The following is a 25123-nucleotide window of genomic DNA, read 5'->3' as shown; positions in this document are numbered from 1 at the left end:
TTGGTCACATAGAGGCTGCTAAGCAGGTAAATGTCCTACATTCTCAAGAACTGTCAACATTGTCACTGCTTAACACCAGACCAGTCTGTAGTGGGAACCACAAATGTACTGGGAATATTGGGATAGAATTTTGAAGCATTAAGAAAAATCAATCAGAATTTATTTCACAAGTGTCAATAATCTGAACATAGGGAAGATACAGAACATTCTCTGAAAGATTTCCACACATTCAAAAATGAAGTCCATGATGTTCAGGACTAAAATACCCAGGAAAGCTTGATAACTTAATTTTTCTTCCAATAAGCTTGGAAGCCAATTGGTGTTTATGAATCAGGATGTAGAGGGATTACATATATTTATAGTAGGACTAATAGGGGATAACACAAGTGTTATGTCAGCAATATTCCAGATTTTGCAAAATACCCTGAACAAAACTGTGCAACATTCCTAATATTAGCTCTCACTCAAGACTTTTTCCCACAAGACAGGAAAATGGGAGGGATCATCTTCTTGGCATCTCCATGGCATTCTGCAGTATTACATCTTGAAAGAAGATGGAAAATTTACTCACCCCCACAACAAAGGATCTCCTTTTTCCATTTCTTTTGTTAAACCCTAAACTTCATTTCTCCATGGACTGCCCACATCACAGGGGTTTTTTTTTGTTAAAAGTTAAATTGCAAAATTTCAAAGGTTCAATATTGTGCAGTTACAACAACAAAAATAAAAAAGGATAGATATCTGAAAATTAATGGTGGCAGAAGCAGCATTGAGGACCTGAAAAAACTGGTCATGCACACACACACTGAAATATCAGAATACAGACTGAAAACAGGCAAATGCACCAATTCCCATCCCATGGAAAAAATAGCTTTTTCTAAATGCAGGGAGAGAAGTGGAATCTTAAAAACCCAGCTAGCAACAGTCACCCAGAGGACCTTTTAACCAGTTGCCCCAAGACTGGACTGACCCGCCAGAAGAGATCTGAAACCTGAACGAGCTATCAGAATTTAAGATCCAGCTGAAGACCCATCTCTTCCGGCAGGCCTGCTCAGTCAACTTTGAATCATGAGTTTTGGATTACATTCTATTGCTGCTATATGGTGATCATAGTACTCTGTGTTTGGTGAATGTGTTTGTTTTTTTGTTTTTTATATAATGGTGTGTTTTGATATATGTATTTATGTTGATATGTTTGGACTTTGTTGTACTCTGCCTCAAGCCATTAGGAGAGGCAGGTAACAAAATGTATTAGTAGTATCTTCATCATCATCATCATCATCATCATCATCATCATCATCATCAACAACATCAACAATTTATTATGATGTCTAATTTGGAAACCACTCTGATCAGGTCACAAATAAGAATAAAGATTTGCAAACAGTGATTGTGGTTATTCTGACCAGATGTGATGGTGGATCTAACACAGGCATGGGCAAACTTCAACTCTCCAGGTGTTTTGGACTTCAACTCCCACAATTCCTAACAAGACAGTAAACTGATTGGGATTTATGGGAATTGAAATCCAAAACAACTGGAAGGCCAAAATTTGCCCATGCCTGATCTAACGACCATTGCTCTGCCTCTGAAAGCCAATGTACCTAGGAAAACACATGCAGCACAAGGAAAAAACAAAAGTCAGAATTCTGTCCTGAAACATAATTTCTCCAAATATTTGAAGCTGTAGCTATGTTTTTAAAACTAAGATTAACAGAAGCCATAGCTTGGTATGCTTAAGTCAACAAACAAGTATAATCATAGAGGTTTTTATATAAATTAGGGGATCATCTAACTCAGTGGTTTTCAACCTGTGGGTCCCCAGGTGTTTTGGCCTTCAACTCCCAGAAATCCTAACAGTTGGGAAACCGGCTGGGATTTCTGGGAGTTGTAGGCCAAAACACCTGGGGACCCACAGGTTGAGAACCACTGATCTAGCTCTAAGCACAAATTGTCTGGGCGCAATGCAAAATACTAGTCTCAAGTGCCTGTATTTAGAGAAGTTAAGGGTATTTTTTTCCATATGAGCATCCTCTACTCATTCTTCAAATGAGGTCCTGGTTGAGCTTTGATCCATCAAAAATGGATCAGTGGTAACAAGAACCATGAGTTTGGGGCTGTGTCTCCTTCTATATCAAACTCTCTTCACTGGAACATTGTGAAGATGTTTGTTTCACAAGACTTTAGCAAACTGCTTTCAGTGTTCCTCTCCTGACATATGATATATGTATGTGTTTATAACATTTATTCCGAAGGCTGTAAAACTATTGCTATATTTGTATAGCTCTTTTATCAAACTAAGTGTCTTGTAGGATATCTAGACCTAAAAGGCAGAAGGAAATATTAACAAAGGAGTAGGGTTATTTTTGTAATAGTCTTTAAGAAGGAAAATTATGTGAGATTCTAGACAGGATAATGCTATACACTTCCAAACTCACTGCTTATACTACTTGCATTCCAAGTTTTTACTTGTCGTTCTTCCTTAACTATGTGTCAGGAAGGTCCCAGAAAGCTGTCAAAGAATTTCCATGAAGAGCCAGTATGACCTGTCAATAGCAGTAGGCTAAAAAAAAAGTTTCATTTGCATGCACATTAGCCCTTTCCTTGACATGCTTGTCGCCTCAATCTGTACTTCTGATTGAACAAATCACTTTTCTTGCTCCAAACCTATTAATCTCTTAAGTAGATGAACATCTTCCCTACAAAGGCCTGAAGGTTTAACTTCTATGACAAAGAATAAGAATAAACACACATTTAGCCTATTATCCTTACAAGCAATGCTAGAAAACTGGACCACTTCTACAGCTCTGTATAACAGCTTTGTAAATAGTTCACCAGGAGGTAGTTGTCCATCTCCTTTCTGTGCCCTGTGGAGAAGTTGACACTGATGTCTCCAGGTTGCAAGCACCTTGTTCATTCCCATAACTTTCCAATGTTATAATGCTTAAAATGTTTTTAAGCACATATATATATATATATATATATATATATATATATATATATATATATATATCTGCTAGGGTTGTCCAAATATTCGTTATGTTTCTCGTTTCGTAATTATTTTGGATTGTTCTCGTTTTTTGAAACGAGTATTGAAACGTTTTCCCTGGGCGCAACTGGCAATGTAATTCGAACCATCATTGGCCCATTCTCTAATTGTTTCTTAAAATTTTCGTTAATTTTTTTCCTTCCAAAATTTTTTTTAAAATATTTTTTAAAAATTATTTTTTATTTATTTTTTTGCTTCTGCAACCTAACATGAATGGGAGCCTAGCACAGCCTAACATGGCCGCTCCCTGGCCAATCAGAGTCTTCCACGATGGCTGCCAAAGGTGGGGGCTAGCGTCCTCCGTGTCCACGTGGAGGATCTCTATGAAAATCCCCAACCGCAGCCGACCCAAGCCATTCTGGGTTGGGATACTGAGGAGAGAGGGTGTTTGGCGCGCGCTGGGAAGCTGCTGCTTGCTTGTTTGGGGGAGAGAGGGCTAACTGGGGGTAGAGTGTTTCTGTTGTTGCTGGTTCGACATTGTGTTTTTTGGGGGGGAAATTGGCTGGGGGCTTGGGGCAGAGTCCTTGCTGTGGCTGGCTTTAGGGAACTTTTTTTTCCCAAAGGACGTCTGCGTTCCTGCAAGTGCATCGCTTCCCTCCCGCTCCGTTTGTAATCCCAAGCCCCCGGGCTTAGTGTTATTGCAGCAATCACAAAGACACACATTGTTTTCAAACCTAAAGGGTACATTGGAAGAAATAGTTTCCAAAGGACGTGGGGCACCCGCCAAGGCATTGCTTCCCTCACGCTCCATTTCTATTCCCAAGCCTTGGGCTGAGTTTTATTTCTGCAATCACAAAGTCAGACATTGATTTGATTCAATAGAGGGTCCACAGCAATTTATAGTTTCCAAAGGACGTTGCCAATCCTGTCAAGGCATTGCTTGGCGTGTGCTGCATTTCTAATCCAAAGTCTACACAGTAGAAGAGGGACTTTTACAGTGATAAGAACCCAATTGAACAGGAAATAAGACTTTCAAACCAGGAACAGGTTTCTTCAAATATTGAAAAATAGTGTATTATAAAAAGTTATAAAAATTCGCCAAAAATCATAGGAGACAGAAAACATTCTGCAATTTGTTGAGCAAAGAGTGTTGAATGTGTTCTCCCACTGTACCAAATTTGATGCGAATAGCTCAAGAAATGAGGGCGGGAGACCCCCAGAAAAGTCCCCCCCCGTTTCCTGTTTTTTGGCGATTGCGCATGCGCGTCTGCCATTTTAGAAACATTTTAGAAACATTACGAATTTTCGGAAATATCCAAAAATTTTGGGTGAAACATTTAGAAATAATTTCTACATCGAAGAGCCGGCACCCCCTTCTTTAGAAACGAGAATTGAAACATTTTTTCCATCGACCGGACAAGCCTAATATCTGCAAAGCTAGGGAACTTTTGTGAGATTGGGTACCACTTTTCTTATTGCTCAAAGGTCACACATCCAAAGCAATGGTGCCTGAGGGAAGGAAGAACCCTACACAAATTTTAAAAGGAATATATATATATAAACAGCATCTACCCATTCATAATGAAATTTCTCATTATATACAACCACATCAAAAAGAGCCCACTAGCATTTCTTGTTGCTGCAAAAATGCAGGCCACAAGCCAAACAATAGTTTGCCTCTCAGCTGTTTGCCCAAGATGGCAATATATTGAGAAAACCATATAGCTAATTTAAATGGCTCCAACTATTTAGCAATCAGTCTGCAAAACACCAAGTTCCAATAGTCATGTTAGAAAAGTTTGGTTAATTGGTCTCTAAAAATAATTTGCTACATTTCACATATGCAATATTGCGAAGTAAATTGCTTGACTGCTTAGATTATGATCACAACATTTATTAACTTCATGTTCAGCTAGTAAATGCAACAGAAAAAAACATGGTAAAAAGGTGGGGCATGGGAATTTGAGGTGCACATACACACACACACACACACACACACACATTTTGGAACTATCCCCAAGATCCATTATACAAAGTTCAATAGACTTAAACTGCCCTTGATGCCCTCTCTCATTCTTCTAAGTGTTAACAAAAGTTTTGTAATAACAAATAATGTCTGTCACTTAATTTTAATTTCTAAAATCCATTATTTCTACACTACATATGAAACAGCATATCAATTACTTAAATAATATGTTTAATGTACAAAGGCCCTTGCAACATTTATTTATCAAACCTCAGACCAACTCAATTAGTTCAGCTGCCAGAGTGGTTTTATCTTTATAAGCCCTGAAAGGGTGAGCATTCAAACAAATAAAGTTTCAAGCCAGTTTGTTCCTTCTTTTAAACACAACCCCTGTACTACAAATATGAACCATGCCTGGAAATAGGAGTTCGATCTCTGTGTTAAGCCATACTGCTTAGATATCCTGGAATAATTCTGAACTCCACTCTCCCCTTACAAATAAGGAATGTTGATTTTTCTTTGTGGACAAAGCATTGCTTGTGCCATAATCCTTCCCCTTTGGCAGACAACACTGCATCCTTTAGACTTTGGCCTGTGTTTGTTGGCGTATCTTAAGCCAGAATCCTACATGCCCTTGTCTTCAGCTACAAGCTTAAAAACATATTCTTCTAATTACATGATACAATAGGCCATTACATAACAGTAAATACTAAATTATAAATGAGCCTTGCACGTTCAAAGACCATGGTTTGGTGTAATGTAAATGACATTCAAGGAGAGAAAAAAGCAGGAGACAGATTCAACCACAACCTCTTTTGCTCGCCATCCACACACAATTGCCATTCATGTTTGTGGCACACAAATAGTGTGGTACTTCAGCTCTGATTCACAAATAAAGGGAAATCATAGCTTGTTGGTTTCGAATAAACCTGACTTGCTACAAAGAAGTTACAGAAATTATGTCAGGAGGCTGAAGATAATTACTCAAAGTTCTTGCGTATTCACATAAGGGATCAATCCATAGGATCAATTGGTCACAAAACCTACAGTTAAGGATAAGGAAGGCAAAAAAGTACCCATGCTTTCTCTGTTACTATAGCATTGGTTTGATTCCCCTGTTACCAAACTACCCATTTGGCCTTTTGTCTCAGACTAAATGATATATATACTGGATGTCCCAAAATGTATACTACTACTACTACTACTAATGATAATAATAATAATTTATTTATTTATTTATTTATATACCTCCCTATTCCCACAAGGGGACTCAGGGCAGTTTCCAACATATAAGGCAAAACATTCAATTGCTCCAGAGGAAAACATACAGACAAATTAAGATAAACATCATAAAACATAAAATCCTGCTAAAACATACACACACAAATTAAAAAACAATTCCATTATAATTTCATCCGCTCTTAAAGGTATACACCTTTAACAGCTAATAGCATCTATGTTGATTATTTGAAGGGCAAGTAAATGCAGTAATATTAAATAATAAATGTTAGAATAAGAGTTACAGATTTTATCTTAAATTACTATGTTATATTAGGTGCTAAAATTGTCGTCCATACACATTAATGCACTGCTCTCACTGTTGAAACAGAGTTGAAAACTTCACTTAAAGTGTTGCGACATTTGTCTTGTAATTTTGGAACACTCCTCTACTACTGGAATCTTTAATCCTGTTAAAGGATATATGAATAGAGGGGAATGTCATAGAAATGTTTATAATTATAATCTGTTAAGGGCTGCTCCATCTTATTATCGACATAAAAAGAGCTTGAAAGTCAAGAACTGGTTTTGTAGAAGCAGCAACATTGCACTGACCAGTTGGCCATGTAAATTATGAAAAGAATGTAATGTTTTATGCAAATTCCATCTGTCAGTGTTAACATCTAATTCTACTGATAGTATTCAGATGCTTAACTTACCCAGTTCCTTAGATCCCTGGCTTTCACTGGCCAATTCTCCCATTTTCACCAGAGCATCAAAGTATCCTTTTGCTGCATATGTCACACCTAGAAATGGAAAGACACATATTGATGTCAGAGGCCTGTTGACTCCAACGCTCCTTGAACAACTCTACTAAAGTAGGGCATACTTGACAGACTGAAATATTATATCGCTCTTGATATTGTAATTTCTTAGTTTGGCACAGAAATAAAAAACCAAGAAGTTAACACAATTTTAAATAGTAAAAAATACTGAAACTGGACTAAACACATATTAAACAAGCTGACAATTTAAAAATAGGTTATAAAAAATAAAGCTTTGTGCATAAAAATGTTGGGCAACATTAGTTAGGCTTTAGTAAATAGTCATGTTTTTACTTGATGTTTTAATAAAAACAATGTTGGTGCCTATCAGGCGACGATGGGGAGAGCATCCAAAACAATGGTGCTATGTCTGAAAATATTCTTTCCCATGTTTTCCCACAGTGGCCTGATTTATGGGACGCAGAGTAGGATTTCTCAGTAGACCTCAGTTCTTAGGAAGGTGGGTTTACATAAGAAAGTTGCTGTATCAGGTATCAAGGGCTTTAAATGCAACACAAATGGATTCTAGTCTCACCATGTTGCCTATATTTGCTGTTAGGATTAACAGTCTGTACTGCATGTATGAAGCATGGTAGTTAGGCAGATAATCTATGACTTAGAACAAGGCAGACCATACTCTGTAGTAACCATTTCACAAATAAAAACTAGAACACATGCAGTCACAGAAGATCAATGTTCTCAAGATGTTGCTCTTCTGTGTAGACTCTGGCATAACCAAAGTATTGTAGCTTATAATAATAATAATAATAATAATAATAATAATAATAATAATAATAATAATAATAATGATGATGAATTAATAAAAGTTGCAACACTTTGGTTCTGCCTGAGTTTACACAGAAGACCAAGATTTTGCCCCTCTCCTCCTCTCCTTGTCCTTCTTCTGAGTTAATTGAGCACAAACTACTTTTCTACTTTGAACACAGTTTGAAGCAACTGAAGTTAGCCAAAGTGATGGGGGAAAGTAGAAGGAGGAGAAAAAACAGAGACATTTTTTCAGCAGCTGAAAAAGAGATACGACAAAGGATTAATTGGGACTGTCCTGAAAAAACCAAGGCAACTGAAGAGTGTGGGCAGACTAAATGTTGGAAATAGCAGCCTCCCAAGCCTCTCACTATTTGTTAATGTATATATTTGCTAACCTGTATTCTATGTGTATATTGATTTGCCAGTTCATACCTCTTTGGTGTGGGAGGAGTTATATACGTGTGATTGTACTGACCATGTTCAGACTCAAGACTCCATTTTGTCTTCAATACGTGTTTGGCCTTCAATGAAAGCAGATGTAACTGTCCATATCTCAGTGGAGGTGGATATATGTTGCTGTTTGGACTTCAGTTGAGAAGTCTATTTAGAGACTTCAATTGATACAGTATGATTTTGGACTTCAGTGAGTACAACTATACTAAAGACTGTGGACTATTGATTAAGAATGATACCTTGTGTACTCAACACAGAGAGAAACGATATCCTATCTATAACTGAACTTCAATAAAGAAACGTGCTTGTATTGTGAATTAATACAAGATGTTTGTGAGTAAACATAGTATGTTATTTTTCAAAGAAGACCTTTTTTAAATCTCTGAGTGCATATTTTAAACTAAGAAGTTTCAAGGGAGTGTATATCTTTTGGGAAAATGCAACTACAACTGCAACTGCAAATAAACTACTTTAAAACTCTGCTAGCCAAATATATTTTGTAGTGGTTTGTCTTTATCCTTGGCAATTTAAAGACATGGTTCTTCAGTTTAACAGCTGAGTTACCTGTGTGCCATTACATTAATGCTTTGTAAATATCACTTGTTCAAAGAGTTGATTTCCAACAAGGTCATGCTATTCTTGACTAGTGGTTTTCAAAAGGTGGTCTCCACATATTCATAGAGATTCACATTTGCCAAAAGGATATGTGCCCAGAGACAGGGTGCAGTTGTTTTCCAATAGGTTATGCAATAATTAATCGATTTAATCCTATTACTGACTCAAAAATGGAGGAGAAAATATTATTTTGGAATCAAGGAAGGGATTGGGCTAAAATGACATTAAAAAGCAATGAGAATAAGGTAAAGTATTAATGAAGTGCAGGAAAAAGCTACAAGAATGATTGGCAAAAAGCAGAGAAATGTTGAAAGGAAAAGTCAGTCCCACTCTTTAAAATCATACAGTTGTTTAAGGGTCTGTGAAATGCAGCACATCTGACATATAATGCAGTATAAACATATTTATGGTAGACAGAAGATGCAAACAAATGTGTTTCTGGGACTGGTTCCAAAAATTGGTGTATTATATCAATCTAAGAGCTTAATATATTTTAGTGCAGACCAGCTTATAAACAGTGTTGATTTTAATGCCCTTTGGAATAAAAAAGGCTATATTTTGGAACTAAGCAAATAAAATCAAGCATGACTCCTGGGAAGAGTTCAGAGCAAAGTAGATGAAAGATACATATAGCTGTAGAAGTCTAGCTTTGAATGTTTAATACACTTTGCAATTACACTTTCAAGTATGCCTCTGTGAGCACGAGGACTGGAAAAATAACTGGAAACGAGAGCAGGGGGGTACAGATATACAGGCAGTTCCTGAGTTATGAAGAAAATACAGTATTTTTTTTATAGATTTGTTCTTAAATTGAATTTGTATGTAAGTTGGAACAGGTACTGGTGTAACTCCAGTTATATATAGATATACAGATATTAGTCCTGGATAGCATATAGGTAGTTTAATACTTCTGACCCTGTTCAGAAGATTTCACCTAACTTTCTGTCCCTGTGACAACTGCATTTTGAAAATTTTCAGTTGTTGTGGCAACAAAGATGGGTGATAAAGTTTAAGTGGAGACACATTTTTCCCATGATAACTCTTACAGGAGTGAATTTTCTTTCCTAGAGATAGATTTCCCTTCACTTCCTGTTGTCTCACCCTCATTCATAACTAGGAGTCAGATGTAAGTTGGATGTTTGTAACTCAGGTACTGCCTCTACAATGAAACTTTCAGCACTCCGACATAAATCAGCACTGCTGGCCCAATATATTCTGGCTTTTATATTCACATACACACCTGGAAGACTGAAGGAAAGGGAACAATTCTGTATTTTGATGATACTGAGACCAGACTTCTCATTAGCAGCTTCAGATCTGAACATTACAGATAATTTCGAGAAACGAATGATGAAAAATGCCTTTCAAAAAAGCCACCATCAGGACCACCACAAATAAAGTGGAAAGATAGGACAGAACATACTTCTTATAACCAGAGCATTGCATTAAGAATCTGAGTTCAAAAGTTGAATGATGCTCCAAGGAGCTTAGCTTCAATTTTTATAGGAAAAAGAGAAGGGAGAACATTGAGAAATTTGCAAGTATAGGCTTTGTATCATACTCTGAAGTTGTTTTATATCCTCCCCTCTATGAATGTTGGATGCAGCATTGTCAAAATGCAAAGATATCCAATGGATCTGAGTGACAATTTAAGTTAAAGGGACATTAGTTACCTGAATTGTGTCTTTAGGGTGGGGACCTAAAACCATGCACACATCCTTGACAACACTAGCTCACCAAAGCTCAGAAATATAACTAAGCAACTAGATATCACTAACCTTGAAACAGAGTTCATAGAGTTTAGCTTGGTTTGTGGACATTCCAACTGTATAAACGCCACTTTGATCAGATAAGCAGGAAAGGAGTGTGTTCCTATTAATCACAAGAGCTTTCTGCACCGTTCTTGTTTAGCAAAGCAATGCTGCTTTTTTTTTTAAATAAAGTGTTATAGATTTAAAAGACCTGTGTTTCATAATTTGTCTGAAACAATAACTGCTTGCATTTCAAATTCCAAGGCTCCACTGAAGTAGCCAGTTACAAGTGCATATTTTAAAGGTAACTTTCTCTGAAGTAATGAAATGTGTGGTTTTAACTTTATAAAATCCTCTGAATACTAAAAGCCACCAACCTGTGTTACTAAACATTTTCTCCTCCCCTTTATCTTGATGCTGCCTCAGCATAAGACAGCACCATGAAATTCAGCATGAACCAGATAACACTTCTCTACCTCCTTTTAGTGAGGCTACAGTATTGTATCTATAAAAGTAATTTAAAACTTTTGCTTCTGTGCCACCAAAGAAGTGACATTCCTTCTTGAGTAATTGTTATAATATCTATCTATATACATAATAAAAATATGTATGTGTGTATGTGGCAGGGGTGTCCGCTTATAGAGACAGCCTCCAGCCTCCACAAACAGTTTTAACTCAGGGTTGTTGTATGTCTTTCGGGCTGTGTGGCCATGTTCCAGAAGTTTTCTCTCCTGACTTTTCGCCCACATCTATGGCAGGCATCCTCAGAGTCTGTGTGGCATGGATCCACACATAGATGTGGGTGATACGTCAGGAAAGAATACTTCTGGAACATGGCCACACAGCCCAAAAGACATACAACAACCCTGTGATCCTGGCCATGAAAGCCTTCGACAACACAGTTTTAACTCAGTTTTAGCTCTCCCTCCACTGACATTACAGATTACAATGAGTGCCACATCCCAGTATTTCTCTCTTCATTGGTGTGGGATTTGCATGACCCCACCCACTGCCTCTCCCTTAACCCTTTCCTATTATTTTATATGGCCCGGGCACCACCGAGGATCCAAGCTAGTAACTAATATAATGTAGTGGCATGCTTGTTTTGGAAAGAGTAAGGAATTAAAAGAGTCCTGCCATTTTAACTAGTATCTTAAAAGCTCCTATCTTTATCACCTAACCAGAGAACATAGCTAAGAATAAGTGGGTCTGACTATAGGTTCCATTATATGCCGAGTTCATAGTTTGTGATCCTTTTCTGTCATGGCTTCTAAAGAATTATTTATTCTAATAGAGTTGGGCAAGATAGAGAGGGTTCTTGTACCTTTAACTGTTGCATGAAAGAGGGAGTTCCAGCATGGATTATTTGTTACAACCTGGTTGCATAAAAACAACATCTGATAAAATTCCACATGACCACTAAAGGTATAGGAGCACTCTCTAGTTTTCACTCTGGCTATCCCAGTTGCTAAACATATCACACTAATTACCATTGATTTTATGTTTAAATGTGTGCTGAACATTTTACTCCTCAAGATGTTTATCTTTTCAAATACATGATATTCCATAGAAGATTGAAATGCATAATTGATCTGGATGCACTTATTAGAACAACAGCAGCCATGTCTAAACCTATCTGGATATTCAAGAGGAAGAAGATAAGGAAAACTAGTGCAGATGTATGCACAATCTAATTTTAACAAGCCTTCCTCTCAATGCCTATATTATGCAAAACTAGGACAAGTGATTTGTCAAGGACAGGAACCAGAAAATAGTCACTATGCATGAGTGTTTGAATTTTCTACTTCCTTACAAAATACTTTCTGTGTAAGCAATAGAGAATATCTTATTCAAGAATTCACTCTTTACAGCTATTTGGTTTTCAACTGGTGGCAAATTTTCCCATGCTAATTAGTAGTTTTGAAAGCCCAACTGAAGCAAAAACTGTCTAAAATGGAAGGCTTATTGATTGTATTTACAGAACTGCAGCTCTTCAAATGCACAGAACAGAATAGGGAGAGTGGGAAATGAAGAGATCCCAGAACACTGTACATTAAAATGGTTTCTATTCTGATAATTCAACCCATGCTTCAGTTTCCATTTAATAGTGAAGCATGTGCATAAGCACATGACTCAAATTATCACCAAAATTTATGGGAACGGAATTAGACCCAGGCCAGCATTTAGCAGTCTCACTCATGCCGGAGATAGAGGGTGGGGAGGAGAAGTTCTTGAGTCATTCCCTAGTTCTCTCTATGCCTCTTGGAAGCTGTTTTGGAGGGTCTCACCCCCACCCCTACACATTTGCTTACTCCTCAGAAGCAGTGTGGTAGGCAAGGACACAAAGGGAAGGCGGGAGATCACTGGAGAAAGGGAAGCAATGAGCTGTGCAGAACCTTGGTGCATTCTGGTCACACAATGGCCCTCTGAGATCCAACCCATCAGACACAGACAGAAATTTGCACACTAATAAAACCCATGGGGCAGGGTGAGATTAATGCAGTCTTCCAGGTTGTTGGACTGAAAGTCCCAGCCAGTCTAGCCAGCAGGTTCAACAGTGATGAATTCTGAAAACTAAGTGAAACATCTAGCAAGTTGTGTACCACAATACAAGACGCAATACACAGTATACCATTCTTGTGAAAGTGCCTTTCGGGTATTACATGACTTTCTTTGGTAAGTTGTGTTTCTACAAATCTGGAGGAAACCATTATAATCTAAAGCCTGTCAAAATCATCACCTGATCTCCTTCTGGTGAACAGAATTGCCTGTATCAAAATATTAGTATTGCTATAATTGTTCATATTTTGCAAGAGGTTACTTGAATTCTTCATATGGAAACTTCCCTTTAGCCAAAGATTGCCAGGACATCAATACAGAAGCGTCTTTCAAACGCCAAGACTCAGCACTGGATCACTTGAAACAGAAAAGAAAGTGTAGCCCCTAAGCATATGAGGGGTCTCTCACTGCTCAGAAGTTATGGCCTCTCTTTCCTTCAGAAGGCATGGTTTTCAAGCCAGCATGCACAACCAGTTCTAGCATTTCTATTTATCAAGTAATCCTGAAGAGTGCAGTTTATCTCAAAGAGTATATTAAGAGACAGTGTGCACAGAATGAGCTGAAGATGGTTCAAGGCAGGTTTCTATTAAGTGTCCATCAGAAGATGTGATTCCCTATGACTCTGGCTCTATCAGCACTGACCTTTTACAAAAAGGGAAACATCCCTGGGATGACACCTAATGTTACACTTTAAAAGAAAGGTAAAGGCAGTGAGTGAAAGCCAGTTAAGAGATCCTTGGGCTATCTGAAACGATATATTTCCAGGAAACACTTTTTCTAGCATCAGCAAAGTACAGGTGCCAAGAAACATGAAAGGAAGGCTCAGCGAAACCTTGTTTATTACCTCAAGTCCCTGGAGGTGGCTAGGAGACCAAAGTAGTTCAGGGCAGAAAGCTCAACAACAGGACAGCAAAGGATCACTGGGGACAGAAATGTACACAGCTGACCTCCCATTTCGTCTTACTACACAAATCTTGGCTGAGACTTGTAGAAACTTCCCAGGACCCAGGTAAGGCCAGCCAAAGCAGCCAAAACTGCTACATCCAGTAAACTAATTTCATTCATATCACAAACGAAACAAAACTCTATTACTTTCATTCTGGCAACATGTCTAAAGGTTAAAAATTACCCTTAGGTACAAAGGGCATGTTGTTGTTGTTGTTGCTGTTACTATTGTTATTGTTGTATTTTATTTTCATCCTCAAAGTTTAAATATCCATTTAGTACCAGGAAGGCTTCTGGCTCTCTGTCAACATGGGAAGATCTCATTACAAGTGGATAGACTGAATCAAGAAGGCTATAACCCTGAGTTTGCAACACCTCAGCCATTAATAACAGGGTGGCTAAGAGGTTTCTCATTCATGGTACTGCCATAAATTGAAATTAATATGATGGCAATTATCAACAAGAATCTGAAACAGCAAAGAGTCCCATGGCACCTTACAAACCCATGCATTTATTAAGACATCAGCCATAAAATCCATTTGTAAATGCTAAGCAAAAGAGTTAACTATATCCTTTGAGGTAGGCATTGCCAGTGAATGTCCTTGCTACAACTACATTGCCAGCAGGCCTGTAGTGTGGTGGGGGGGGGGAGGGTTCAACTACCCCCCCCTTGAAATGTTTCAGGTTAAAAAAAACTTGTTTACTCATGAATTGGTTAACCAGGCCTGATTGCCAGCAGGTAGACTGCTTAAAGTGCATTGAAATCAGCAGGATTTAAATAGTTTAATTAAGCACAACGGTGGTCATCAATACATCTCACTCAAGACAAGGAGCCATATTAATTGCAATAGGTTACTCAAAGCCTACTTTAACTAAAGCAGAGCCATGCAATCCTGAGCATGCCCAAACAATTGTAAATCCCACTGAGTTTCAATTGTAAATCCCAGGTTATATGTGTACACTGGGCAAGATAGCAGTCCCAGTCTATGTATCATGGCACATTTTGTTTACAGAAAGAACTTATTCTGTAGAAGCTCAAGAGAAGATTTGTGTTGGTAATTACTGCATGTCACTAATTGTAAGGCTACCCGTTATGTATGTAACATCCCAAAAATCCACGTTTAATTGCAAAGGGAAGGAAACCTGGAGAGGCTACTTAAAGTGGGAAATCCCAAACTGTGTTTTTATCATCTAGTTGTCCATAAATCACTGGCTTATCACTACAAAGATGTTTCATCTCAAAAAACAAAACAAAAAACCAAGCAGCTTGACTTGTTACAATTCTTAATGCCTCATATATCAGAACTGATCATATGTTCATCACTTAATTCAAAGAGCTGCTTCACAACCTGCCTTTGTTAACCCTTCAATAATAATGTACCTTTTTATCTCAGCTATCACTGCACAGCACAGACAGGCTGCTGTTCCCACAGTTGTTACACTGCAACTGTGAAAGCATGCACAACACAACTTCACTTACCTGCCAAGGCTTTTTCATAGTTCTTCCCCATGGAAATGAAGTTCCGGAGGCTAGGGTTGAATTGCTCCATGATAGTCTATGAAATAAACAAGCAAACAAGACATTAGCAATTAAAAGGAGTGTACGAAGAATGTCCCAAAATGTTCTTGCAGTCCTTATGTACACATGTATGAATACAAGAGAGGCTGACTCACACTCCTATGCAGAATAAAAGCTTGGAAACCAAATCCTCCCCCACACACACCTTACATACAGCATGCAACACAAACTGAATTGGTGACGTTTTATGAGACAATGACATCTTTTAACAACTCAGCCCAGGATTGAAGTAAATAGCTACATGCTACAAATTCCAGACACCACAAAGCTCCTGAGTAAGGACATACTCTGCCAGGCATAGAAATATGAAACCTGAACAAGTACAAAAAGGAAGATCAGAGGAAGTAAGATTAGAACAGCTGGTAGTGAGGAACAAACACTTCAGTCTCTGAACATTGATATCAGATGTTGAGAGTAACAGAAGTCTAAGTTGGTCAGATAAAGAACTGCTTTAAGCAAATTTTAGCAGTCTATTTCCTCTTGGCTTTTGCAGGTCACAACACAGAGGACCAGATAACACAAAAATACTATAACTATGATACTTGAAATGATGCCTACAGATTCCAGTGAAAATCAGTTAAATGTGTAGTCAGACAGATAGCTAACAAGTACCAGAAGTGCATTTTGATATGAGGAACAAGAATTACAGGACCTTCATTTTATTTTATAGTCAGCATGAGCTTCTAGTAATATACCCACAGGTTGTCATCATGAACAAATTCAACATCAGTGCAAGCACTTTAAAATTAAAAAAACTTTTTACAGTACCAGGTGTCAGAACATAGATTTTTCACCTTGTTTGCATATTTGTGTGTGTATGTATTGCTACAGTCAGCCTTCCGCATCCACGAATTCTGTCTCCATGGATTCAATAATCCATAGCTTCAATGTATTGAAAAACTCTAAAAAGGAAACCTTGATTTTTCCATTTAATATAAGGAACATCATTTTAATAAATTTTACCATTGTATATAATGGGACTTCAGCATCAATGGATTTCGGAATGCATGGCAGTTAAGGGAGGCGGGTCCCTGAGCCTAACGCCAGAAGATACCTAGGGCCTGCTGTACATGCTTTGATCAATGCATTTTTCCAGTTATGTATTTGAGTTGCTGACCAAAAGGTCAGCGGTTTGAATCCGGGGAGCGGGGTGAGCTCCCGCTGTTAACCCCAGCTTCTGCCACCCTAGCAGTTCGAAAACATGTAAATGTGAATAGATCAACAGGTACTGCTCTGGCCGGAAGGTAACGGCACTCCATGCAGTCATGCCGGCCACATGATCTTGGAGGTGTCTATGGACAACGCTGGCGCTTCGGCTTAGAAATGGAAATTAGCACCAACCCCAAGAGTTGGACACGACTAGACTCAATGTCAGGGGAAAACCTTTACCTTATTTATTCCAGGCACATGCTTTTGTAGCTGTTTTTATAAAGGAGATTGTCTGCTGGTTTCGCCCTGGCATATTTAAATATACTGTTTGGCTAAGATAAGTGTTAATATTAAAATGTTTGGAATAAAGTAAATGGCTGGCATCTTGTTAGTGAGAAAAGTGCATGTTTGTGTAACTTACACTTGCATATGCTTCTTTCCGGGTGACCTTGTTCCTCTAAGAACAGGACTCTTGATTAAAAAACCATTCAGGGATAGTTGTGTTGGCCAAAAATCCAACAAAACAAAATCCAGTATCCACAAATAAGCGATACTTTTATTAGCCAAGCAAAATCCACAAACCACATTATGTGAGCTTACAAAGCTTTACTGGTTTCGAATCAAGGAACGTGAAAGACACTGCCGACGAATTCAACCAGAAAAGTCAGCCATAGCAGAGCACTTGATGAACCAATCTGGGCATAGCATATTATTTGAGAACACAGAAATGCTGGACCACTCTCTCACAACTACACTCTGTGTCAGACTACACAGAGAAGCCATTGAAATCCATAAGCATGTGGACAATTTCAACAGAAAGGAGGAAACCATGAAAATGAACAAAATCTGGCTACCAGTATTTTAAAAATTCTAAAATCAGGACAGTAAATACAGAACACTACTCAGAAACAGAGGAATTCCAGACAGGAAACAATCAGGGCCAGTTAAAACCTCTCAACAAAGAATTCCCCCAGGCAGAAAGCAGCCAGGCTTTGAAGCTGCAAGGCTATTCAATGCTAACCAAGGTAGCTAATTGCAACATTCACACTTGCCTCAAACAGACATGAGTTCTTTCTCCCACCCTGCATATTCCACAGATATATAAACCCCACTTGCTTAGTTTCCAAAAGACCTCACAACTTCTGAGGATGCCTGCCATAGATGTGGGTGAAACGTCAGAAGCTTCTGGAACATGGCCATACACACAACAACCCACTTTACTCGTTTATTAAGTAAAAAATCATACAGGAAATAAAAGAACAAAAAGTGACGTGTTGGAGTTACAGGCCTACATTTTGTATGAGATGTAGTTTGTGTTGTAGTTCGGATACTTTGGAGGGATCTCAATACTGGCAGAAGCCACCCCATCCTTGGTCTTGTGGGGATGGAGACAAAAGATAGGAGAATCTAAACTCCATTATTGCAGTAAAATAACTCCTTTTAGGATCCAGGGTGTCACCCTGCTGCTAGTGGAGTTTAAATTTATCTTTATCTCAGTCCCTGCATGCCAAGAACTAGTGCCCTTTGCCCAGATGGAGATCCCTCAAACCAACTGAACTACAAACAGAAGCAACAACTGATACAAAATGTAGGCCTGTAACTTCATCACTGTCACCTATCTTCTTTCTCCTATATTATTTTAAAACATCTTTTCCCTGATAAAGAAGCTAGTAGTACTCCTTCAAAGTCACCATTGCTGCTAGCCAGTACAGATACATATGGGTTCAAATACAGCCACAGATCTTATGTTCTCAGCCTCCTTCACCATAATCTGTCATCAAGAGGAATAGTTGTCACGTATCTCACAGCCAGGGCAAAACTAGCAGACAATCTCCTTTATTTAAAAAAAGGCTACAAAAGCATCTGTCTGGAGAAAAAAGCAGGTTCACACACACTCAGACCACGCTGGGGTAAAATTTAATGGTTCTTAGAACAGTTAATATGTCTAGTTCCATTTAAAGCATTATGTTGTTGGAGGAATTGAAAGAAAAACAGAAAGGGAGTGAGAAAAAAAGGGACAGAACCAGCCATGGAATTTTTAAAAAATCACCTCCTACCTTCATTTATTGAAATGTGTGATTTACTGTTTTTCTAGCCTTCTATATCAGCTATATGACATATGGCTCTTTGTTAAGCCCGTAACAAGCTGTGATCGAGTTGTGCTGTCCGCCTTGGCTCCACAATCTAAAAAGTCATTCAATTTCTTTGTAACTATGGCACCTTTCAAACGAGACAAGGAATTGAACACCTGAGCTTTTTAGAACCACAACAAAATAGGGAATTACTGGAAACTTCCCTTTGCTGCAAAGCAAAACACAGTCAGAGTTTTTCAAAAATTGGTCAAAGAGGCTGGTAGGAAAAATAACAACTGCAGTATACAGTTCATGACAATTTTATATTAAAGTCTTTTGTGACCTGGTTCAAGTCTGCCCTCCTTTCCCCAAACCATAGCCTGAGTACCTCTATAATGCAATATTCTTTTTAGTATGAAAACTGTATTCAAAGTCTGTCTCTTAACTTTTTAATGGCTTCACACACTGGCTTTTTTAATGGCTTCGCACACTGGCTTATTAACCAATGTCTAGATTAGAGATTAACAGAGCAGACCATCTGGGGAGCATTTGTGAGGACCTGTCCAGGCACTTATTAAGTTTTCTCCTCCCTTATCTTCCCTACTGCTAGAATGTTATCCTAGAAGACAAATGTGTAACCACCCAGGCCGTCAAAGGATAAATGGGCCCATGGCCTGATAGAAATATTTGTTAGTTCTGCCACCCACTGGGGCGCACAGTTGCAACTTACTCTGGCTGCAGTATTATGCTCAGTGTTGTAACAGGATTAACTTGCAAGTCAACATGTATAGGATGGCGGGCAGTGAAGGGGAGCATTATTTTGATGAAAGTATGGAAGCCCAAACATATTTAGCCCTAGCAGAAGCAAAAGCATATATGATACCTTCAAGAGGTTATTAAAATTCCAAGCATTCATATTGCTTGACTAGCTCAGTTATTCAAAACACAGAGAGAAAGGGGAAGAATTGAAGTCTGAACAGTTTGAAAAGGTTCCAGAATTTAGGAAAGAATTTTCACACAAACATACTTATAAAATCCTTCTGTAAATGGTACAACCAAGCAATTTTTTTTTCACCTTCAGATTAGTTTGTGATCTATTTTGCAAAGTATGCAAGTGTTATGTGGTGGAGTAAATATTCCTGTATGAGTATATGTATATGTGCTTTATGATGACTCCATGGACTTCATAAGGGTGTCTTAAAGTAAGGAATATGCAAAGCTGTTTGTCATTCCTCTGAAATTCAGTTAAGCATCTGGTATTCCTTGTCAGTCCTGCATCCAAGTACTAATTAACACTCATCTTGCTTAGCTTCCGATATTAGAGGGATTCTGGTGCCTTCTGAGTATTTTAGTCATGTCTATGACCACCATAGCTTGGCATGAGGAATCCTAGAAGCCAAAGTCCATCATCGTCTGGATGAACACCCTTGGCTCATTTCTGCTGTGGGAAAATCCTCTGGAGAAACAGTGACAGAACAAGTGACACATCTTGACGCTGTTTCACATTGCCTTAATGGAAATGTTTACTTTGTTTCAATCCAACTCCCATTAAACAAACACAGCTGGAACATGCAAGGCTGCCCCCCTCCCCATATTTCTTCAATGCAGGATTGGGGAAGCCCATTTAACCATTTGCCCCTATACAGTCCTGACTGCTCTGCAAGGGAGGTGGGAAAGAGGAGGAAAACAAGACACTTCTGCTGAATAAGCTGATTAAACATCTGCCATCTCAACTGATGCTGGCCAAGCAACTGCAAAGCTCATTTTCTGCCTGAAGGATTTTTATTCCTTTGTTTCTGGATTCTGTTCTTTTGAGACCATGACCGCTGTAATTTATTTCTGTTAATGCAACTCACTGATAGCCCTGAGAAGCAATGGCACATCTGCATTTTTGGAGTTTAGAACAGCAAGTTATTAATTTCAGCATTCTCTTCTAGGCAGCATATTTGAGCTTGCAAATTTCAGTTGGACTTCTCAAAATACTAGTTACCTTAGGAATTTCCTTTCAGTCCTCAGATTAGTTCTGCGAAATGACTTCACTCTAATAGCCCTCATCCCTGGCTACTAAGTGAGCAGACATCTGAGTTAGTTAAGAGGACCACCTTGACTCTGTCTTGAGAACTAAGTAGTGAACAGACTATTCACATTTTCATGCATGGTATCCAACCTGCTCTCACAGAAGACCATCACTTGTTGTGATTTCTGTATGTTAGCTCACAGTATGAAACTGGTTAACTGGTATCCCAGTGTCTCTTGGGCACACTGTCCTGAAAAAGATAGTGGAAATAAAAATATGGAGTCCAGCAGTTACAACTGGAGAGAAAAATACTTAGATAGTGGGAAGCAAAAATCTAGGCAGAAGACTGGGCAGTCAGCAAAGAGTTACATTAAGAAATATAGCTGATTTGATGTCTTCTGGGGTTTTTTCACACCTCAAAAATGCTGCCCATTCATTGGCTTCCACATATTATAGAATCTAATTGGAAAGGACTGCTTGAACTTGCTGACCGAAGGATCATTGGTTCGAATCCTGGGAGTGGAGTGAGCTCTCGCTGTTAGCCCCAGCGTCTGCCAACCTAGCAGTTCGAAAACATGCAAATCTGAGTAAATCAATAGGTACCAATACAGTGGGAAGATATTGGCGCTCCATGCAGTCATTCCAGACACATGACCTTGGAGGCGTCTAGACTAGACTTAATGTCAGGGGGAAAAACCTTTACCTTTTACTACAGCCATATGCGACCTAACCCCTGACAGAAATACACAACTAAAGCACTTCTGAGATGGCCATCTAACTTCTGTTTAAAAACCTCCAAAGGAGAGTCCACAACCCTCCGAGGCAGTCAAATCCACTGTCAAATGGCTCTTACAGTAACAAGGATCTCCATAACATTTTGGTGGAATCCTCTTTCTTGTAATCTGAATTCTTTGTTTTATATTCTAACCTTTAAAGGATCAGTAATCAAATTCATTCCATCTTCTGCGTGACATCTCTTTAGAAATTTGAAGATTTTTATCATGCCAACTCTCGCTCTTGCCTTCTCCAAGGTAAACACTGGGCTTGCTTTCCAAACCTTTTATCACTCTCCTTTGGATTTGTATGAGCATCAACAAGAACAGTGTCTTAAATTTAATCAGACAGCAACTGTCTGTTTCGGATAAATAAGAATTTCTCTTTGAAATCTAACATGTCTATTTTGCCAACAAAGACAGAGACAGACATGCAATGTTAGTAACTGCCTGACATCTCAGTCTGTGAAGACTTTTGCCTTCTAATTCAAAACTACCGGTAGCATATAATGTAACAAACTCACTTCCTGTGCTAAGAGGCTTCAATATATATTTCAACAAAATTGACTGCATTACATGTACTATAAACAAACACACACACATACACAAATACACACTTAACTTCTTGTTCCATAGCATCAATCTTAAAAATTAATGGAATTACATCAAATACCTGTAAATTACTTAACATTCAGAAAACTTCATAATAGTTTTTAAAAAGCTCCGAAAAGAAAGTGTACCACTCCCAAGAATTTCCATACAGTTGATCAGTATGAATCCATCAGCAAAACATGCATACACACAACCTAGACACGAAAAGAAAACTACAGTATTCTTTCAGATGTTACTGTAGTTAGAAGAAAAAATGAAACCATGAGCAACAAGGTTTTGCCTGTCCTATCCCATCCTTTCTGTGAGTCAAGGGTAGGACATATTTGAAAGGAAATTGCTGCCTTTACCCAAAGCAAGTTTCTCCTCACCAATGTTTTACTTCTGCCTTTCAAAGCTATTGTCACAGAGAAAGTACAATGAAAGTAATTGTAGCCTCCAACAATCAGTGACTGCCAGAATTGTGGAACATATTACACATTTTAAGAGGGATAGCAAATCATACAGGGTGAGACTTTTCTAATAAAGGTAATTGATGCAACAGCTTGGTAACTATACAAAATTGCAGTTTAGATTAGCTACCCTACAGGCTACATCAGAGGAGAAAACTATATACCAATTGGATGTAATATTGCTTCCAGTTTACTTTCCGCGTAACCTAGGAGGTGTCTATGGACAACGGTGGCTCTTTGGCTTAGAAAACTGGAGATGAGCACCAACCCCCAGAGTCGGGCATGACTAGAATAATAGGGGAAAACCTTTACTTTAACCTTTACTTACTTTCCTCATTGGTAGAAAATAGATGGGAGCCCAAGTGATGTCTGTACTTATATTTTTTGTTATGAAGGATCTCACATGAGTCCTTTTTATAATCAGAGGAGTGTGGGTGGGAAGTGTTGTATGGCAAAGCAAAAATTGAATAACAGCATCCCAACATCATTGTTCTAATGATGGCTGCAGAAAACACAACAGAAAGCAATATCTCACCAAATATACAAAGGTAGCCTAGAACAGCCACATCTTTAAATACAACATATTATTTACAAGGGATTGAGTCAAGGTATGGTTGTACTCATGGAACTGCTTCTCTCAACTGAACAGTGTTGTTGTTGTCATCGTCAAATCCACACCAACTAATTGTGACCCTAATCTAGTGGAGGTTTTTGACAATATTCAGAGGTGTATGCATTGGCTATCTGCAGGGAAAGATGAGGTGGATAGTCCTGTTATGCTAGGAGACTTCCAGCAGTAAGATTCAACAACAACTTATTGTTCTTTCTCTATTTTTTAAATGTTCCAGCTATTCTATATTGAACAGTACACTTCAGAAGCTAGATTTCTGAAGTAAATAAAATGTTCACTAAAACCAGGAAATGCATTAAATAAATAAATACAAATCAGTGGTTTTAGGTTTCTCCTTTGACCTTCCTTGTTAAATGATATGAGGGACAGAGAGCACAAGCTGCCTAATTCCGGGTCCGACCATTGGTCCTCATTTTGCTTTATTAGCCTGCTCTTTTTAGACATTCAGCAACATTTCTGGTACCTTATTTCATAAGTCCTGAGTAAAGATATTTCATAAGTACTGAATAAAGATCAAAGGACGCTACAATTTGAGAGCATAAGCATTTCTCCACCATCAAGTGGGATACACAGTTCTGGCTACAACCCATCACCTTATTTGCTTGATACATTTTAACACCTAAAAGCATTTGCTCAGGAGGAGCAATCCAACTTTACCCCCAGCCACAATATCATATCTACTGCAAAGCATCCTGAGTGAACAAAATCTACATATAAAGAATGCAGGTTTAAAATACAGCTATTCTAAAACGCGTTCTTTTCACAGAATCAAGAGAAGCCTAGATCTTGAATTTGGAGATTAGCACAAATGTCCTTAGCAGATGTTTACATCTTCCTCAGCTGCACTGCTATTCTAATTTGAGTTTCCTGGTTTTATTTGCACAACCTCACCCTCCTAGTTAAATCCATTGACCTTTTCAGATATCCCTTTCCCTCCATGTCAATGTACTTTGGTTTCAGCTAGGTATAGACTCTGTGCTTGGCACAAGAGGATCAAATTGTCTTGTGATAGTCTGACCTTTACAAATTAATGCACCATCTCTTTAGATCAAAGTGGCTGTGCCAACTGCAACACAAAAACACTCTTGGAATTATTAACTTTACCACCCAAATAAATGTCCTTCACAGCTGCATGTGACAGAGCTTCAGTGATTTTTTGAGTTTCCCTTTGTTAGCCTCATTTCTGTTCCTAACATAGCTTTCCGTAACTGTGCAACCTCCCAGAGAGAAGAACCTTTAATCTGGAAAGGATCCCTGCAGGCAGTAACAAAGTGTATCACTGAAAAAATATGGATCTAATACGGTCTCAAGATGGTTTCTTGAAAGAGTGCCCAACACACTCCACCTAACGTTTAGGCCCTAAATCTTCCATCCTCCAGCATCACAGAATGGAACCACAAAGTATCTGACATCCTGACTTGTCTCAAAGTAAAAGAAGTTCATGCGCACAAGAATCTAAAGCAGTGGTTCTCAACCTGTGGGTCCCCAGATGTTTTGGCCTGGGATTTCTGGGAGTTGTAGGCCAAAACACCCAGGGACCCACAGGTTGAGAACCACTGATCCAAAGGTTTTAAGGTAAAAATAAGAGCTTACAAGATTTGTCGTCAACTGTTCTGCTGGCAAGTAGATGCACTCCAAAAATGGACTTGTAGCAGAGCTCCAAAAAATTACATTGCCCACAAACAACAAGAAAAATATGTCTATGGAAGGTATTTCTTTAGGATTTAATTAGTCTTTTTCTTGCTTTTGTTTG

At 38.5% G+C, this 25123-nt stretch overlaps 1 protein-coding gene across 7 annotated transcripts in view; it reads right to left on the bottom strand.

Annotated features, from left to right (window-relative positions):
- baiap2 (BAR/IMD domain containing adaptor protein 2) overlaps nt 1-25123 on the bottom strand; it is a 152894-nt gene that overhangs the window by 94348 nt on the left and 33423 nt on the right. For all 7 annotated transcript variants that reach the window (XM_062974014.1, XM_062974016.1, XM_062974015.1 and 4 more), the window contains 2 exons: nt 15569-15644; nt 6893-6979 (listed from right to left, as the gene is read on the bottom strand). In XM_062974014.1, the coding sequence (XP_062830084.1) occupies nt 6893-6979; nt 15569-15644 (163 nt within the window). The remainder of the gene's footprint in view (nt 1-6892; nt 6980-15568; nt 15645-25123) is intronic.

Source organism: Anolis carolinensis, chromosome 2 (genome assembly GCF_035594765.1).
Source record: "Anolis carolinensis isolate JA03-04 chromosome 2, rAnoCar3.1.pri, whole genome shotgun sequence".
Lineage (NCBI taxonomy): Eukaryota > Metazoa > Chordata > Lepidosauria > Squamata > Dactyloidae > Anolis > Anolis carolinensis.
The sequence above is the reverse complement of the archived record's forward strand: the minus strand, read 5'-3'. Positions and strand labels throughout refer to the sequence as shown.